This window comes from Parasteatoda tepidariorum, chromosome 2, assembly GCF_043381705.1.
Source record: "Parasteatoda tepidariorum isolate YZ-2023 chromosome 2, CAS_Ptep_4.0, whole genome shotgun sequence".
NCBI lineage: Eukaryota > Metazoa > Arthropoda > Arachnida > Araneae > Theridiidae > Parasteatoda > Parasteatoda tepidariorum.
Window position 1 is genome coordinate 3404072 of NC_092205.1, and position 20469 is coordinate 3424540.

General features: G+C 28.1%; 2 protein-coding genes across 2 annotated transcripts in view; both read left to right on the top strand.

Annotated features, from left to right (window-relative positions):
* LOC122270432 (adult-specific rigid cuticular protein 15.5-like) overlaps positions 1 to 9699 on the top strand; it is an 11457-nt gene extending 1758 nt beyond the window's left edge. The window contains exons 2-4 of the mRNA XM_043047749.2: positions 2475 to 2582; positions 3438 to 3711; positions 7736 to 9699. Of these exons, the coding sequence (XP_042903683.2) occupies positions 2475 to 2582; positions 3438 to 3711; positions 7736 to 7905 (552 nt within the window). The 3' untranslated portion in view covers positions 7906 to 9699. The remainder of the gene's footprint in view (positions 1 to 2474; positions 2583 to 3437; positions 3712 to 7735) is intronic.
* Positions 9700 to 17695: 7996 nt separating this feature from the next.
* The window catches only part of LOC110283503 (pupal cuticle protein 36-like), a 5660-nt gene continuing 2886 nt past the window's right edge, over positions 17696 to 20469 (top strand). Inside the window, exon 1 of the mRNA XM_043047751.1 lies at positions 17696 to 17800. Coding sequence (XP_042903685.1) covers positions 17696 to 17800 — 105 coding nt within the window. The remainder of the gene's footprint in view (positions 17801 to 20469) is intronic.

Here is a 20469-nt window from a genome sequence, read left to right on the forward strand (position 1 = left end):
TTTTTCTTTTTTCCCCCTTAAATATGTAAGAAGAATAATTTTGGGAGGTAAAAAATATTTCTTATTTGAATAGTAATACTATTTTATAGACTCGTTCACGAGTATATTTATTTCTTTGTATTCTGTCACCTGTTCTGGGTTCAAAAATTTTAAATTTTTTATAAGAACAGTTCTTTTCTTTTAATTTTGCAAGTACAGTTTACGTATTAAGGGTTTTTAAATTAAAATTATATAACAAAATAATAGTTTCTTCAGTAAAAAAAAGTTATCAAATTTTTCGAGAAAAACAATGAGGAAGGCGAAGCAATCAAAGAGCAAATATTATGTAATAAAAACAATGCAACTACATTTAATGTTTTTCTTTTATTAGTAATTTTTGAATCAAGAACAATTGGTACCGTAATGAAATAAACGGAAAAAATTTTTTTCATTAAAAAAGTTTTAATTCCTATTAGGTTGCTTCTGAAGACCACCTCAAGTGAATTTGATTTTATTAATTATCAAGGTGTGGTCGTAAACTTTAAACGTCTTTTAGTCATAGATCGAATTAATATTGTCTTTTGTGTCACGCCGCAGTTTTTAATTAAAATTCTTACATTCCTAAAGGGATGATACAAGTTGCATGGAACGTTTCAGTTAGGCAGTTTTTCTTTTTGAAAATAAATAAAATGTATTCGACATAAATCATTTGTGTATATAAACTGACAGCAATCGTTTCATGAGTATCAGAACTAATTCAAACCGAAGAAGTACTAACTTTGAATATGTCTTTTACTAAGGTAAGTTTATTTATTTAACTCTGAAAATATATCTTAAATAATAGTTGGAACTGTATTTTACTGGCATTTTAAGACTAAAACAACGAATTAAGTGTTTTTTCTGTGAAATTTTAAGAATCAATTAGAAGAGGTTTCCTATGTTTTTATAAATTTTAATAAAAGTACTTGTTAATAAACTTATTTTTTTCTAAATTTGAAATATTCCAGAAATATTGCAAATTCAATTTAAGTTTTGCATGTTGCATGATATACATAAAAAAAATCCTATGACTTGAATTCTATTTTTTTAATTGAATAAAATGATAAACTTAATTTCGTTTAAAAGCAATCAGATAAATAACCTTGTATGTACTGATAGATATATGTTTTTATAGATATATTTCTTTGAAAATATCTCAAATAACAGTTGGAACTGTATTTTACAGATAATTCAAGTCCAAACAAAAAAGTTTGTTTTTCTCTTTTAAATTTTAAAATCCAACTTTGTAAGCTCAATTATAAAATGTTTCGTTTTTTCCACATTTTAATACATGTACTTATTAATTAATTGGTTTTATTTTTAATTTTAAAGTATTCCAGAAATATTGAAAATTCAATCTAAGCTTTGCATGTTATACATGCAAAAATATCTCTATGACATGAATTATGTATTTTTCTTTTAATTGAATAAAATACTAATTATAATGTCGTTCAAAAATAGTCCGTTTAAAAATGAAAATAAATAAAAAAATTTAAATATAGTGCAAAAATCACATGTTTAAAAAATATATTGTTTTCATTAAAAAGTTGGCTAAGTTTGAGTACTGTACCTGAAGGTTTTTGGCACTTGCAATTTCTTTGAAATTTAAAAGATTGGAAAAGATAAGATAGCAGCGCGTAAAAGCTTAATGAATGTTGCATGAGGTAAACAAAGGGGCGTAGTACTTCAAATAAGCTAACAAATCAAAGAAAATAAGAAAATTTCTTTTAAAAATTGCTAATTGCCTTTCATTTTAAACATATTTCAGAAGCGACTAAAATCAAACAAATTCTAACTGTGTCCACTGTAGCCTCACTATAATCAAAATAATAATTGTTTATATTACATGCATGGTAAATACAAATAGTTCATAAGAAATCAAGCTTAAGTTTCAGGGACTTCAGTTTAATCTTTCAAAAGATGCGCATGCAGTAACTTAAAAACATAAAAAGTTTTTAAGAAAATTTTAAAAACAATATTTAGACCTGGTTTTCGATTTTTAAGTTTGTAGAGTCGTCAAGGACAATGTAAAAAATTTCTTTGAAAATGTTTAGAGTGGGGTGCTTTTATCAAAAAATGGCAGACAGTTGTAGATAGAAAAAGGCATTAATTTGTTAAAAATGAATAAATATTCTAATCTAAAACTAGAAATTTGAATTTATATGTAAACTTATGTTTCATTAAAAAAAAAAAGTTTTCAGGGTAAAATTTTTTGTACGGGGATGATACAACAAACTAGGTACAAACTTTAAAGCATTGTTGGGGCAATATATCTTTTATAGATATTACATTTATAATTGATTTTTTTAAATTCATATTTCAATATTCTAATCTAAAATGTTCAGTGTGGCTATGAAAACTTTATTAATGCCAGAAGTTTTGTTATTAAATTTGTTAGCTTGAGTAATGTTTGTTATAGTATTTATTAATGTTGCTAAAATAAAATTTTCTTATAGGAAATATTTGTCATTTTCTCCTTCGTTGGCTACGTCTATGGAATGCCTATGATAGTTGGCGCTATGGGAGGTACGATAGGTGAAGGCATGGGACATGGAGGAGGCATGGTAATATGATTTTATTATTTTTAACTTAAGTTGTTCATTTTAATATTTCTTTTGCATCATATATCTATAATCTGTGGGATGAAAAAAATGATTGCTTATGATCTAACCATCTGAATGATACCGGTATATGCCGAGGTTTAAAATGCAGAGATTTCAAAATTGCCTTTCTATCCTTGCAAAGGTACAGTTTATATCTGAAGAGGAGAGTTTACAACAATTGAAAAATTCGAATAGTTTTAAAAATGTTTGTTATTCAACTTTCTATTTATTTAATACACAACAGTTGAAATTAATTGGCTGAAGTAATATTATAACCTAATCATTGTAATCTCTACGCAACGTAGTTTTTCACAATATTTTCATTTCAGCACTCAAATTTTATGGGATGCCATAATTTCAGTTTTTAATGACAAAAATATGCACGCTTGAGCATTATGGATTAATATTTAGGCGGGGAAAAAATTTCAGTGAGATCTAGGAATTTAAGATTGCTAAGACAGAATAAGAAAAATCAAAACCAGTTTGATACCTGGACAAGACTTGAAAACATTTTTAATCGAAATTTAACATTTTTTCATTTACCTCTCACTTTCTTTTAGTTTCCTACGCAATCTTCATTTGATGTTTTTAATCTCACCTCCCCCGCTAATCATTTGTAAGGTTTTAATAAATATAGAATTTAACAATATATATTAAGGGGTGATTATGGAATGTCATGCGTGTAAAATAAATATAAGGAAAATTAAAATTAATTCCATTTCGTGATATTGCCTCTTGGGCTGATTTAACTTGAAATTAAAAACTAATCACATCAATAATAAATAAATCTCATAGCGTTACTCTTTCTTTGGTTAGCACGTGCCTCAACCTTATGCCTTTGGGTATGCGGCTCCGAATCACATGAGTACTCACTTCAGGAGCGAAGTCGGGGATGGTAGTGGAATGGTAAGAGGTTCTTATGGCTACCAGGATGCTCAGGGTCTCCGTCGACAGGTTGATTATGTGGCTGGACCTGGTATAGGATTCCAAGCAAATGTGAAAACCAACGAACCAGGAACTATAGGACATCAAAAGGAACAACCATCTCACGTAGTGATGCAAGCTCAACCTCCACCTCCTGGAGTGCAAAGTAAGTACTGAATATTTCATAATTACACTCAAGTACATAGTCTCGTGTCCATAAAACAATACTACATGGTTTGCATGATGGTTGGTACATTGTATGTCTCACACGCGATGAAATACAGTCCGCGCAATGCATGGGCATGCTGAGTATGAAATTATCTTTCTGATCTTGAGGGTGATTACTCCCATAAGCGAGCAATGCTCTCCAAAGTACGTATGTACTCCGGTAAGCGTGTAAGGAGTATTTTATGGGTTCCCACTCGTTGGCCAAGGAAGTTCTACACATGCTGTAGATTCAAGTCAGATGAAAATGCTGGTCATTCAATAAGGGTGATATCCTCAGATTAAAGACATTCGTTTACGATGTTTGTTTGGTGATGACGAGTAATACATAAACAGAAATTCAGCCACTGAACAAAAGTATATGTTGTTCCAGAATGATTTCCATATAAATATGGCCTGTCAAAGTTCCTGTTTAATTTTACCCACCGTAACGGTGTCGCTCAATGGTGTTGTCTTGGTGGAAACGGAGTGTCTGGCGTTCTCCATATTAAAGTCCTACGTGAATCCGAATGCAAGTTAAACTTTGATTCGCTGGAAAACATCACACAAATTCACTGTGATGACGTCCACATTGTATGTTCTCGTCTCCAGGTAAATCACGGAGGACATTGAGTTACCGTGAGTGGATCACATGAAAAGAAAACACGAGCTTTTTGAAGTTACTGACAAATACCGATCTTCATTTGGCGTTGTAACTTGGTGGCAACCCGTACTGCAACGTCTACGGAAATTTCCTTTATCTCGTAATTGTTACCAAGACTAGAGATGACACTTTTGACAATTCCAAGTGTCTGAGATCTTTCCACCAAATTGCGTCCACATTCCAGTCAGCCGATAATTTTAGAACGTCACCCCCAAAACGTTTTTTGAGTCTTTCCTGAGTCATCCATCCGGTTATGGCACTGAGCGGCTTACAGAACGCTAGTGAACAATTCTCCTTTTTTGCCACCATTCCTAATATACCCCTCTCTTACATACTCGTCATTGTGACGTCATCTGGTGGCTTCGTGCAATTTTCATATTATTCTTGAAGATATGTGTGATATTTTATAATTTATATAGGTGAAATGACTACTCTAGAGATCAGTATCAGCGTGATTCTGAATTATCATAATTTTTTTAGACTTCATACATTAAAATTATATCAGTTGTTAACGCTATCAGAAATGACATAATATTATTTAATTCCGTTCTTTATTAGGAGCTTCTTTATAATTTTCATAGTCCCTTATAAGAAGGTATTAAAGCTTCTCACTAACTGAACTAGATCATTATTGTATTATCGTAAAATAATTTCTTCCCTGAAAGATCTTTCGCAGCATTATTCATGGGAGTAAGGATAGTGAATTATGCACACACAAATCACCCAATCATGGCCAAGCACCTAGGCCCATTTTCAGGACTTTATTTCTTATGTCTCAGTTCTATTTCATCCCAATTAAAAAGGTGCCCCATTTTCGGATCTCTTTTTGCAAGGAGATTTTAAAAAGCTTTCTTTTAATTCAATCACCTCATCTCAATCAGCTGATACTTTTTCCGCCGATATATTTAATTGTCAAATTCAGAAACTTTTTTTCCATTAATCCAATTATCCACTACTAGCGGTAAAATTATCTCGTTTTAGGGAAATATAAACAATATTTCCCTAAAACGTTTCCATAAAGCGAGATTATAATTTATAAAACGTTTTAGGGAAATATAATTCAAGCTCTAATTTTTTTAAATAGTTTAAAAATAGACGTGATTAATCGAATTCACAGATAAAATTATGGAAGGGGAGTAAAGTGACGTAATTACCACTATAAATATTAAATAATAATTCACTAGTATATAAAGACATGTTAACTTGATTCTATCTTGAGGTACTTTTTAATAGATAAATGTTGACATCGTCGATAATTCAATCCCTTCACACTCAAATGAGACAAATATCATCAAATTTATAAAATATTTAATGTTAAAAAAATTCACATATAGATTGAGAAATGAGTATTTTTCTCATACAATCGCCAAATAGTAACCTTGTTCAGGATTGGTCACATCCTTCTCCCAAAAGTAGCGAAATAGTGTCGTCGGATACCACGTGATGAAGGAAGAACCAAGTGCTAACTCCTGGTGAACGAACTATACTTTATGTTATATGAACTAAAGAAAGTTCCATCTGTCTCTATTGGTCAAACCACTTTATACGTTTTTGTCTCTTTACTTCTCTACCATCATTTGGAATTTAGACACTGAAGAAGGGACTAAATGATTAAACTGAAACTACAGTATGTTCATTTATGTACTTTTATTTGTGCTTCATTAGCCTTGTTTTTAGCCTAAACACATATATTTAACGTGAGAATAGCAGTAAAGGAGAGGAAGGAGTTATACAGTAAAGCGCCGATTATCCGAACTGCTCGGGACATGGTTCGACATGGTTCGGATAATGAAAAGTTCGAATTATTGGAAAGTTGTTTAAAATCTAGTGTAAATGATTATTATTTATGCAATAACTTCCCCTCGCACCTTTTGTAGGCTTAGGACTGGCAGTACTATCTAAAATAGCTCTGGCGTGTTTAAAATTTTTTTCCTTTTTCAATTTTTAAATATTTTAATGAATTTTTTTTTAAATTTTTTTTTCATTTTGAATTATTTTTATCATATTTCAGTTTTTTATAATTTTTTTTTCAATTACTGATTTTAAAGCATTTTTCATTATTTTCCATTGCAAAAGAAATCCAGCAAAGATCTCGTTTCAAAGAAGACGCCTTTTTTTAGCAGCCATTATTAATAAATCAACTGAACTGGATCAACATCATTTTGACGTTCTAGCCAATTCATTGCGAAATCTAATGGATTGCATGCTTCTATATGAGAAGGTCCACTATCTTGAACTTGATCACCTACTTCTTTCACTTCGTCTGTAGAGTTCCGATTTTCATTCAAAATTTCAGCAACAATTTCATCATTTTCATCCGAAAGATCTACTGGTTCAGAAACTTCAGTTTCGTTTGTTTTTCTGTTAAGAATTTTATTCCAAGATTTAAGATTCCAAGCACTGTAATCACTAATTATTAACCATAAGTTACAACTACCCATTCCCCAATTATAAAACTTCAGAACTTATCAATTCATAAACTCCTTCTGCATTCCAACCATTGTAGACCATCAAAATGAAGCTTACATTCTTGGAAGATAGTTTTCTGTTGTAAAGGGCTAAAGGGGTATGAAGGTTTAACTGTATCACAATACATGTATGTATGGCTACTATAAGAAAACTGCTAAAGAGGTTGTAAATTAAATATGATCCTCAGATGTAGGGTCATCAATCCTCAATCATTTATTCTTCTCAATTTAGAAAAATTGTCGATAGGTTAAAAAGCATTCTACTTTAAAAAAAAAAAAAAGAAAAAATTCAGACACAGTTCGGATAATTGGACGTTCGGATAATAATGGTTCGGATAATCGCGCTCTACTGTATTTTTCTTTTATTTAGAATAAGTTCTTTGATTTAAAATAAATACTTAGATCAGTTTGTAGTCGAAATTTTGTACTTTATGAAAGACGTAATTTTTTCCAAATCGTACAAGGTTAAAATTAGAATGTTAATAGCGACTTAGAATTGTGTCGTTAGAACAAACTTCTCGCAATATGCCGTAATTGGAGATTTTACTGTATTTTGATAGATGATCAACGAGAAAACTTACCCGATAGATATTTGGTTCATGTTATATTTTGAAATATACAGTCAGCCTACAATTGCCCTTATCAATAGAAATTATGATCACGTTGTTGTTTTTTTGTTTGCTTTTTTTTTCTTTTGCACCAACCTAAGCTAAATATAGCTAACCAGAGAATTTATCCATTAAGATTTTTTCAAAAGCAACTACTTCCAACGTTTTACTTATTCTCAGCACATTTTTAATGCGATGTTTCAAATTCCCCATTTTTTATTTGCAATATTTGTTTTTCTTTAACAGCTCACTTTGGAAGTAGCTTACAATCTATGAAGATGATGGCTGGTGGCATGGAAGGCATGAAAATGATGGAAGGAGGCGTGAAAATGATGGGAGGAAGCACGAAAATGATGGGCGGAGGCATGATGGGTGGTGGCTATGGAATGGTGGGTGGAGGCAAATATTTTAAATAAGAAGAATAAAATACACATAAAAGACTTGATCAATTTATAAGGTTCAATGAAACACTACAAGATGATATCTTTTACATATTTGGGACAGCTATGGGACAGTAGTGCATTAACGTATGGAGCAGTATTTATTCCTGTTATTGGCTGGTTGAGGTCAAAGCGTTAGCAAATAGGGGGATCGTTCTGATTACACGTAATGATTACGTAATCTTCTTTGTCTATGTTAGTCTTATATTTTTAAGGTTAAAGTTACTGTTATTTTCAAACGGATTTTTGAATTTTTAATGCTACACGGAAAAAAAAGTTCGGTAAAATAACCATACTGTATGGCGATGATATTTCTGGTTTAAAAAAAACTAAATGATTCTAGTAATAAAAACCCAAATATACAATAATTAAACCGTTCATTTGGTAATTTTTCAGTTCCTATGATATCAGTTTACCGAAAATTCTGGTTTTCAAAGTTCTAGTTTCTTTTTCCTCACATTTAGTAAAAAATACATAACTGAAAGTAAATATTACTGAATGAATAGTTCATTCGCATGCTCTAAGATATGATAAAATTACCAAATTTTACCACATAACCATAAAACACATACACATAACCATAAAACACATACGTATAACATAAAACACATACACATAACCATCACACATAACCATAAAACTGTATTTTATTTTTTATCATTCCAAAATTATTGCCAAAACACTTCGGTAAAAAATACGGAGCTTTTTGTTGTCTCCAAAGAACCAGAAAAACGGTAAATTTTATCACATTCTGATAGTTTCGACCATGCATTTTTTCTTAGTGTATGGAAGCTAATTTTGTAAAAATATTTAAAAATTATAAAATATTTTATTTAAAATTTAATAATTTATTTAAATTCAAATGATTTTAAATTCAAATGTTTCTAAATTCTGAAAAATATTTTGTATTACGCTTTCAACAAACTAAAACATCATTGATATTGTAGTAAAATATATTTTTCACTTCGTTTTAATGGATATGTAACTAAATTCTTCTTATCACCGTACTGATTATTTCAACAATATATTCTACTTAATTAAATATATTTGCTAATTTAAATTAGAATTTAATTTTTTTTCTTCAAATATACAGAATCAGCTTCTGTGCTTTTTCTACCTAGTCAGAAAATAATTATTTTCAATGACATTAAAAATATTCCTGAAAATAATAGTCAGTTATTTGAATAAACATTTATTACGGTTACAATTTATCAATTAAAATTTTTTAATGTAATTTTTGAGAATTAAATTTCAGATTTTTTTTTTATCTTTTCTTCTAAAGAATACTGATTAAAGAAATTATATTATTGATATATTATTTGTTGTGAAGGATAATATTGTAATTGATATGAGCAGGGAAATCTTTTTTGATATTTCATAAGTTATACTATTCATAAGTTTGACTATATAAGATAATGAAACTAAATTATAGCCTGAGTTAAAGACTGTGACTTTTTTCCTTTGTAACCATTCTATCTTCTGGAAATTAAATTTTTCTTACATATAAATTAATGGCATTTTAAATAATTTCAATGATTTTAATCATTACTTATATTTCTTATTTAACTATAATTAAAAAATTAATATCGGTTGAAGCGTATGCATAGATAATTTGTATAAAAATAAGTTAAGCTTCAATAACATCTAAGTTTCAAAACAAAAAATTCAAAATTTAGTTTGAATTTACATTTTTCTTACAGTATAGTGCTGTGATTGTAATATGTTATTGTGGTATGTACTAAATGTTTAAATAAATATGACTAGTAAATATTTTGGTTTCATAAATTAATTTGATGTTATTACATAAAAGTAATTCTATGAAATGTATTTATTCAACACAAACATCACCACACTAATCATATAATAAATGCGTCATGAATCACTTTTTTAAAAGCAATTCTATTCTAAACTTAATTTTTACATTGAATATCAAAGTAAACCACGTGTGGCTCCATAATGGGAGACACCTTAGCTCTTACAGTAGATGAGCCTTAAATTGAGCTAATAGCTCAAAAGTCATAAGAGTTCTTTTATAGAAAAAGTAGAGTTGTTTATTTATACCTTTTACGCATATAATATTGATATAGAGACAAGCGAGGTACAACTTTTTAAGCAAATTTTTTCAACATTGTCCTTTTAAAGGGGCAACTTTCTTAAAGTTAGAGGGCAAGAATAACTTAGAACGTTAAAATAAAATCGTAGGTCCAAACTTTTTACGGTCATTTAAATAACAAAACAAACAGTTGCTGTGAACACATACGCATTTACTTTTTATTACACAAATAAATAAGAAACAGTAATAAAAAAAGACAATCCATAATTTATCTGCATTTTTTGAAAAAAAATAGTATGCTTAGTAAATAGTCAGCTGTTCTGCATCGAAAAATTTTGATCAGCAGAATATTTTTTAATTTCTTAACAAGATTTAATTATCAGTTAGCTGGCAATAATTCTAAGTTTTATTTCAATAGAAGCTTGACAATAATTTAAAGAGGAATCTTACTTTATTGGAAAACATAAATTAAAGTACTAAAACAAAATTTAATTACTATATTCATGGAAAAATAATATACTTGATAGAGTAAAGAATAAGATTTGGAGAAATGTTAAAATCTAATTAAATGGTTCGTAAAATAACTCTGCGAAACACGCTCGATATATATATCGCGCAAAAAAAAACTTTAAATACAGGGTGAAATTGCTATTTCAAAATTATTGCTCCTATAGATTATGCAAGTGATCAATAAAAGTCTCTCATTCTATGGATTGTTTCTTTGGATTCTCAGAATATAGGGTGAAATTGCCATTTCAAAAATACGGCTCCAATGGATCAATAAAAATTTTGAGCCTCTTTATGTTAATTATGTTATGTAATTATGAGGAATTATCGATATTTCTCTGAAATTATTATAAGATCTAAGTAATTTTACTCACAAATTGTAACACCCATTCATCAAAAAATAATATTGCTTAAAAAATACTCAATTTTATGATTATTTTATTTTTTTTGAAATGGCTAAAACGTTTTGAATTGTAGGACATGAATAAGTTTACGTCATTTTTAACAATGGTGATTTAAAATTCAGTATTCACTATTTTAAATGACAAAATTCAAGATTTTAGTGGAATCTGCCAAATAGCTTTTGAGAAATAAATTTGAAAATATGAATTCTTTTACATTGGTCAGACTGAAAAAAAATTAACATTATGGTGTTCGAGGTTTTAAGCATTTTCTTCTTTAAACAAATTTTAAGAAACAAGGAAACGAATTCGGGGGAAAAAATGAATTTTTATTCAAACAAACCACGTTTCAACTTTCACGTTCATTACTTAAAATATTACTTTCTAGATTTAATTAGAGTAGCTAAAACTTGTTCCCTGTACTATTTAAATTATCGTAAAAATACAATCACTACATCAAAATTTATTAACGTTTCGTTTTTTTTTCTTACTTCGTGCTCTGTTCATTATTTCAGATAGGATAATGGTTCTCAATCTTTCAGTCGTCTCTGTACCCTCATTTCACAATGACGTGATGCCTCTTATACCACCACCGCTATATTAGGTCAATACAAATAGTACAATCAAGATGTGAAACTAAAGCTGGTTATTAATAGAAAATAACAATTTCATACGTAAAATTTAGTAGACTTCATATAGATAATTTTGGAACATATAATTATTAGAAAATATGAAATCAAATAAATAAATACTGACTAAATTTATTTGAAATAATCTAGAATCTAGATTGGAATGTACTACTAGTATTTATTGCGTGTTTGCAATAGTCGTGTGTTTGAGAGAAAACGTACAAAAATATGCTTTAATATCCAAAATATTTAAACGTGACAACAAAAATGAATAACTTACAGTTAATTTCACATTCTTATTCATTCTTTTTAAAAGAAAAATAACTCTTGTCTCCTCTTAAGTTCATCCCAGAGGGCATGCCCTCTAATTGATTGAAGATATTTTTTTTGATCCCTAACGAAAGATGCTATTATATTTCCCTTACTGCAGAAATATAAAATAATCCGAATTTTCTTATTATTTGCTTAAAGATATCACTTAAAATATTTTAGCCGTCCAAATTTATTAATTATTTATGTATACATTTCAAATTTTTATTTACCTCAAACGCTTAATTTATTTATAAATTTCTAACAAAAATTTCATTCATACATTTTGAATTTAATTTTCCTTTTAAGCTGTTTTATAATAAAAACATATTTAAAATATGAATACAAGTGCATGAATATATAATAACATATTTCAAAATATTATAAATATAAATATAGAAAGAAAGAAATATAAATATACAATAAAATATGAATGTAGTTTCGTTTTCATCTTAAAATCTCAAAAGCAATTTTCAACCCCCCCCCCCTCTATTGAGATACGGAAAAGAAAAAAACCTAGCATTGCATTTTTTTCTCTTTACTTCATTTATTTACTCATAAAAGAGTAACTATAAGCAGAAAATCATGTTATCGTAAACATCTACTCTAGATTGCTTAAAGAATGTGGGAGAAATGAAAGTTCCTCTTAAAAATAAAATCTCATTCGACAGGTGACCCGATCGCGTGATTCTGCGAACAATACCTACTTTTCTAAACCGGAATAAAACCACAACAATTTCAACCTTTTAATTTTGAAATTAGATTTTAGATTTCAGTAATTGAAGCGAAGCGCTTTGAAGAATACTTCACGAAGGAAGACCTTATGAGACAGTCTAAATTGTTAGAATCGCGTTGTGTAAGTTCACCATTGTTCGTGAAAAATTGGTTCACTGTATGAAATTTAAATTTAACGTTCTTATTAAATGTTGATAATTCATAAGTATTATTTCGTTTCTTACTCTTGTGGTAAGGAAGTTGTTCACCTCATTTATTTTAAATCATTTTGTGGATTTAAAGTAGAGCAACCAATGTCAATACTTGCAAAATACCGGGAATTGAATTTTATTATTAAAAATGAAATTACATCAATTCCGTGATCATGGGATGAGGAGTTTGTTTCGATAAGAAAAATATTTTAGGGATTCAGGATTTAGTTTATTTATATATATATATATATATATATAGAGCTTATCCACAGTTCCCTGATATTGCTGAGATGACCTAGGTAGTAAATAGCGCATTCGCAGCGGCGCAGAAGAAGAGACTAGCAAGCTACTTTAATACAAAAATTACGTACGTNAGTTTGACCCAGTAATCAAACTGGTTTTGATGTTTTTCTTAAAAATGATTAATGATGATAATCAAGAAAAGCAATCTGTTCACATCCACGTAATTTTCCCAACGAACCTGCACTTAATGTGCAGCTTGAATTTTAATATTTTTAATTGTTGGTGACTTTAATTACTTGAGTTTATCAACATATTTAAAAAAAAATATGTAACTACAAAATAAATAACATAATAAACAATTGCTATTTATATTTTTTTTCTTATTTAGTCAACTTACAAAAAAATAAATTTAATTCCAAATTTTTTAATTAATGAAATTTTACTACATTAAGTAATTACATTAAATATTATATAATCACATGTATTATATAGTTATAAATATATAACGAATATTTTACATTTCATTTTCCCTTATATAGTCAACTTACTAAAACGTTTAATTTAGTTCTAATTTTTTTAATTACATAAAATATTGAGTAATTACATGTATTATAAAATTAAAATATCTGACAAATTTTAATTTTTATTTTACATTTCCTTTTCCCTTTCAACTTGCATAAACATTTAATGTAATTTTTTTTAATTAGTGAAATTTTAGCTCATTAAGTATTTACGTTTAATATTACATGTATTATAGATAATTGCAATATGCTTACTTAAGTATAATCCGAATTAATTTGCGACGCATTTCACTGAGCCATTTTGCTGATATTTAATGCGTAATATAACTGATTTCTCTAGATCCAGACGAAACACGATAGATTTAGAATTTGTAAGTAATAATATAATCATCGTATCATTAAATAAAAAAAAATAATAAGAGTTCGTGGGAGAGATTTCGCAAGAGTTCGAATAACGAGCAAAAAGTAACAAAGTGAAAATGATTCATATAACATGTGTAATACTTACGAATATATTTTTCTTTTCATGATTCGTTTTACAATATAAAAAAAATCATATTAAGTATGTTTAAAGGAATAAAAATCAAGTTAAAAATGAAATCAAAGCTAACTCAAGCATAAATTCTATATATATATATATATATATATATACTATATATAGACGTCAGCTTATGTATTTATATATATATAAATACATAAAGGGCAAAGAAAACAAGAAGAAAATTAAGAAAAACGATACGTTTTATTTATTGCGCATAAGCTGCAAGTAAATAGAAGTCATAAAATAAGTTCAAAATGTAGAGAAAGCATGGAATGCAGTAGAAACTCCGTAAGAAAATTGAAACCAATAGAAAATTTTACAGAAGAAAACAATGAAAATAATGAAATATGTAAAAATAACAACCGAAGCTGACGTCATCAGGGGGTACCAGAGAGCACGACTAATGTCTAAAAATTGCTCTCTATATACCCCAAAGGTTTTGTTAAAAAGTCCAGGAAGAGAGGAAAGAAATATAAAATACAAAAACAGAATACTAACGTAAAATACATAAACTAATACAAAAGGAAAACAATGTGCGAAAAACCTACTCAAAAATATTCCTATTTTAAGCCGAAGCACACAACTTTCTGAAAATTCGTTGATTTTAGCAATTTTAAGCAATTTTTAGATATTTACGTGCTTTCTCGATCGAAAAGACTTTTGTGTTTTTATGACTTCCGGGGATTTTACACCCCCTGACGACGTCAGCTTCGGTTATCATTTTTGTATTTTTCATTGTTTTCTTCTTTAAAATTTTCTAGGTATTTCATGAAATATCTTGACTAGTTAGTTAAAATGTATGAAATTATTGAATTCTAAGATCCAACTAGATATTCTGTAGAATAACGATTGCTTGATTGCTAAAGTGTGAAATACTGCACTCGAAAGTTCTTTGAACCGGTTCTAGCTAGCTTTTAGGTAGTTTTGAACCGCTTATAGCTGCTTTGCAATGTGTACGCTTCATTTCGTTGCACTTAGACGTAGTTATGAATATGAGCACTAATTGTATCATCTGCTTTTCCTTTCTTTTATCATCTGCAATAGGGATAATATGTATTTTTCGAGAGACTTAGCGGATTTTTCTGACATTAATTTATCAAAAAAAATTGAAATTGTTTATTTTTAGCTTCAACGGTTTATCGTTAGTTACTTCATGGAATAACTAAGTAAATTATGAAATTTTTCAACCATTTTATATTTTAGTGGACTTGTCTAGTTATTTTATAAAATAACTAGAGATATTTTATAGTTATTTTATAAAATAACTCTAGTTATTTTTTAAAAAAAACAAGGACAGGAATAAGAAAGGGGAAAAAATAAAAAATAAAAATTTCAAAATTTATAAATTGGCCAAAATTGGAAAATATAATAACAACTAATTAAGATCTAGTCATAACGATCGTTCACGATTATACCTGCAAAAACAAAGCTTTCTAAAACTGTATTAATATATCATCAATGCTGCAGTGTGAGAAGCATCCCAAGGAAAAATTCCAAATCGAATACTGAAGTTTTATGATGTAAATATCACAAAAATTCAAGGCAAATAGAAAACAAAGCATAAATAGGAACATACAAGAGCATATAAAGCTATGTCTAAGCTATGTAATTGCTTTCGCTATATTAATACAGCATTAGAAAATACTATTTTTAAGAATATAATTGTGTGAGCTGATTACAAGGTTGAATCGTTTCCTTATTATTTTTACTAATTTTGTCTGATTTTTATATTTAACATTTTTTTAATATTTTTATGCATTACTTTTTTCATTTTCATTTTTCCCTTCTTTATTTCTTTCTTTGTTTTCTCTGCATTTTAATCTTATATTGGGAACATTTTACTTGCAATTTATAAGCATTTGAAAAAACTTAATGAAACGTATTAAATCTTAATTTCTTAATTGTTCTATTTTCATTTCAGCTTTTCTTTTTTTCTTAGGAAATAATCAAATTCTCAGTAGTTTCTATTATTTCCTAATAGATGCAAAACTGTAAGAAATCAGAGCACCTCAACCCGTTATCTATTTTTAACAGAATATAAGCTAGAAAATAGCATTAAAGAAGGTAAGGGATTAAGACTACTCTGTATTTAGCAATTTTTAGAACTTTAAATATTTATTAAATTTTTTCCAAATTTATTTGGAATACATTTTAGACATTTCTGCTTCAATTAAATTATTTATCACAACGCATTACTTCCTAAAATTAGAAGAAAATAAAAGAAAAGGAAATTTTTTTATAATTAGTAGCAGACCCCTGATTGAGCATTTAGAGTAATGAAAGACAGCTTCATTGGTAACGTTTTGGATATTGGATATTTCGTGATAAAGCGTTTCAGCACAAAAGAGAAAAACTTTGTGTGCTTTACGGAATGGTCTGTGTATTTTAAAAATAATTCTCAAATTGGACAATAGCTCGGATTTACAGCAAGAAAAAGATTAATAAATAGCTGGACCACCCTGAGTAACTTTTGTTCTCAAGATCGGATCTTCACGTTCATGGACTTAATGGTTCAAGGAAATGACTTCAAATATGCTAATTATTTAGTGCAGATGATAATTTAAGTTATGAAATCAGACACAAAAATGTAATTTCTCTGAATAAACACATCTTTTATCAAAGTTTATCGAAATACATATAGGAAAAATCTCAAAATATAGGGGGTAGCTACAATCTGAGAAACATGGTCCCAATAATTTGGTCAGGAGACTGATTCAAGGTTCAGATCCCTTAATGCTAAGTTTAGTTTTTGCGTATTTCACCATATCTCGACAGCTTTTTTAAGCAAAGTTGAACATTTTGTTCACACAATTATAAAATTCATTTACCCAAAGATAATTCTATGAAAAAAAAAAATAAAGAAATTTCAGTAAATTTTCATTATTTTATTTGATAATAGATTTTAAAATGAAACGTATACATTTTAACGAAAAGATTTTAAAATGAAACGTATAAAAACAATTTTTTTCATCGTTTTATACTCAAACGTTTTCTGAGAATCTTTTGTATAGAATCCATAAATTCGGTTTCTCATAAATTTGATTTTATAATAGTTTTTAATCATAAGTGAAATGCAAGAAATTTAGTTTTCAACTCAAAGTAAGTTTATATAAATCATAATTTCCAATTACTAAAACAGAAAAGATCAATGTATTAAGGCGATGTTTGAATTCAAAAGAAGTAATATTTTAAAGCAACTCATAACATATGATTTACTAAAATGATTCGTTATGAATAGCGTAAATTAGTAAATATTTAAAAAGTACATGTCCTTCCCTTTAAATACTTACCTGTAACTGTTCATTTTTTTTTAACAATTTGCTTTGAATATCAAAAAAATCACAATGAAGAGAGACCATTAAAAAGAACGCTTTTCTGTTAACAAACGATTTCAAATTATCATAACTTCACCTACTTACGAAAATTGTCTCTTTCTTTTTTCAAAACCTACTCTCCCTTTCCAAAAAAAAATTTCATTCAAGATTTTGAACTATATATTTTCGAAAAATTACTGTGGCATCCTTTGCGAATGTTATTTATTTTACTGCCATTTAAAAAAAATAACTTGACAGTCACGTGGGTTTCAAATTCAAGATTCCTTAACAACTTTTGAGTTTGAAAGGACTATAAAAGCTGATGCCCAATTCAAAGATTTCACAAACCACAGCTTCAGAGTACTCTTCCATATCCTATCCTAGTTTATCTCAGGTACAAAGTTTTAAAAGAAAAATGCTTTCTCAGGTAAGATTTGAAATGTTTCTGCGAACAGCTTTAGTTAAAATATTCCTATCTGTCGTAATGAATATCCTCTCAAATTTTCTTTGAGTCTAACTATGTTATTTCTCTGAAAAAGTAACCTAATTTTACAATTATTTTATTCTGAAATTAATTGATAAAATAAATAAATTTTAATACATTGCTTTCAACTTTTTTTAATATTAATATTTCATTTTAATGACAAATAAGTGAAAATAAGCAAATGTTAAACTACAGATTTCTGTATTGAAGGGAACAAAAACAAACTTTAAAACTAATATTAAACAACTATTTTTTGCAAAAAAATAAATACCATAAGAAATTGATGAATTACTATTTTGTAAAGGATAAATTTTGCTAAAGACCTAATTTTATATATATACAAATATATATATTTATAGAATACATGAAATTATTGATATACGTAGCGAATATTCTTTTTTATATTAATCTGACGAAAACCATACAGATTACTAGAGTTACATTCAAGCTTATTTTTTAATGTATTTTGCTAAGCTGGATTTTTTTTTATTCAAATTTCAAATTTTTGTGTCATTTTTAAGAAAAATTTAAATTTAAAAAAAATTATTCCAAATGTGCTGCTATGGTAAAGCAAAAACAGCAACCCCGATTAAGTGTAATGGACATTTGATCGAGGAATTTTTTATAATAGACCTTATAAAAAGGTAAGCAGTTAAAATATAATCTGGAACATTGTGTATAAACATAAGTGCTGAAGAAAACATCTAGTGTTGAAACATAAGTGCTAGGAATATGTTCAGAACATTGAAACAAATATATAGTGTAATTTCTTTAAAATGATGAAACTATTGAAAATTGTTAATCAAAGGACTTGTAATATAAGACTTTTAATTAAAATCGAATTTTTTAACCACAGGACTATTAGTGATATTAGAAATATATTCTGCTGTAAATTTATTAATTTGTTTTAAATGTGAAAATCTTTAAAGTATCTTCGTTATAGAAATGATAAAAATGAAGTAAACACAATATGTCCATAAACATGTTTATTTGATTTAAATGGGGAAACCGAGTGAACTTATTCATCAAAGAACTGTCAGTAATGTTGGGAACATTGTTAATAAATATGTTTATTTGATTTAAATGTAGAAACTATTAGAGCGTAGATTCAAGATTTATTAAAAATCTAGAAATACTAATGCTGTCATTTGATTTAAATCAAACAATATTTAAAGTATCTTCGTAGCAACATGACTAGTATAAATAAAAGAAACACTTTATGTTCATAAATATGTTTGATTTAAATTTAAAAACCGTGCTAACGTGTTTACTAAAGAACTGTAACTGATATGGGGATTATAATATAATCATGAATAAGTACGTTTGATTCAAATGTGGAAACTTTTAGAGTGTAGACCCAAGATTTCTTAAAAATATCGGAAACAATAATGCTTTCATTTGATTTGAATGTGAAGATTACAAGAATATATTCTTTGTGATTTCCGATTTAAAAAAAAAAAAGGCTACCGGAAATAAGCGCAGGAAATTTTTCGGTGGCAACGTTCTACCAAGAATCTTTGGAAAAAGTAACCTTTATAGGGAATATTTTCAAGGAAATCTCATGTGAGACGATTACATACAACCTAGATATTTTCCTCGCTGTTTTAAAAGCAATTATTCAGAATCGAAGATTAAGCGATAAGAAGAGAAACTTCTGAGTTAAATATTTTTATGAAATATTTGTTACATATTTTAACTCCTATGATTTAGATTAGTTGATCACGGTGTTGTAAAGGAAATTTTTTAGCGGAAATATTTATTCTCGTACACTGATATAAATGTTTTGGCACAAACGGTCAAATAGCAATTCATTTAATTGTTATTTTACTGTATTCAACAAAATCAGTCAAATAACCATAAAAAAAACATATAGCCATATTCAAACAGTTCATATAGCCATATTCAAGCAGTTAAGCTTGAAAAAAACATTTTTTGATTTTTTTTTCCTAATACGGCTAAACAACCAGAATTCTATCCGCGCCATCTAGAGTTACCTTTTACTTTGCTCCGTGTAGCTAAAGGGCTAATTGGTCAATCTCATAACCTGCTGAACCGATGTTCGAATCCCTATGTTGGTACTTCAATATTTCGTTCATTCCTACATTACATGATGAGTCGGTGACCTTCAATAAAATAAGCATAAATAAACATCATAATCATAAATAAACATTATTCACGCATAGAATACGCAGCATCCAGCTCGGTTTAGTTTCATTTTTATGGTTTAGAAACTATGCTAGTTGCAAATGGCTTCAAAATCACATAGTTTTGTATTCTCTGTTTTTTAACCGAACAGTCATAAATGGCTTTCAAAACCATAAAGATAAAAAAAAAATATGTTCTAACCATAAACTTTATGGCTGCGGTTAAGTCAAACTGCTTCCAGTGATTTCAGAAGGAAAATTCGAATAGGGTATTATTTTAAATTGTTTCAATGAAATATTTTCTTTCTTTTTCTTCATCGAATAATCATTTGAAGAAGGGATTGAACATTTTTTAAAAATTTCTTTTGAATGATATTCGGTACAATTATTACCTACGGAAAAATAGCCTATTGACAATGTTGGTTTTTTTTTAGTGAAAATAGGGAATAAAAATACGTTTTATATATA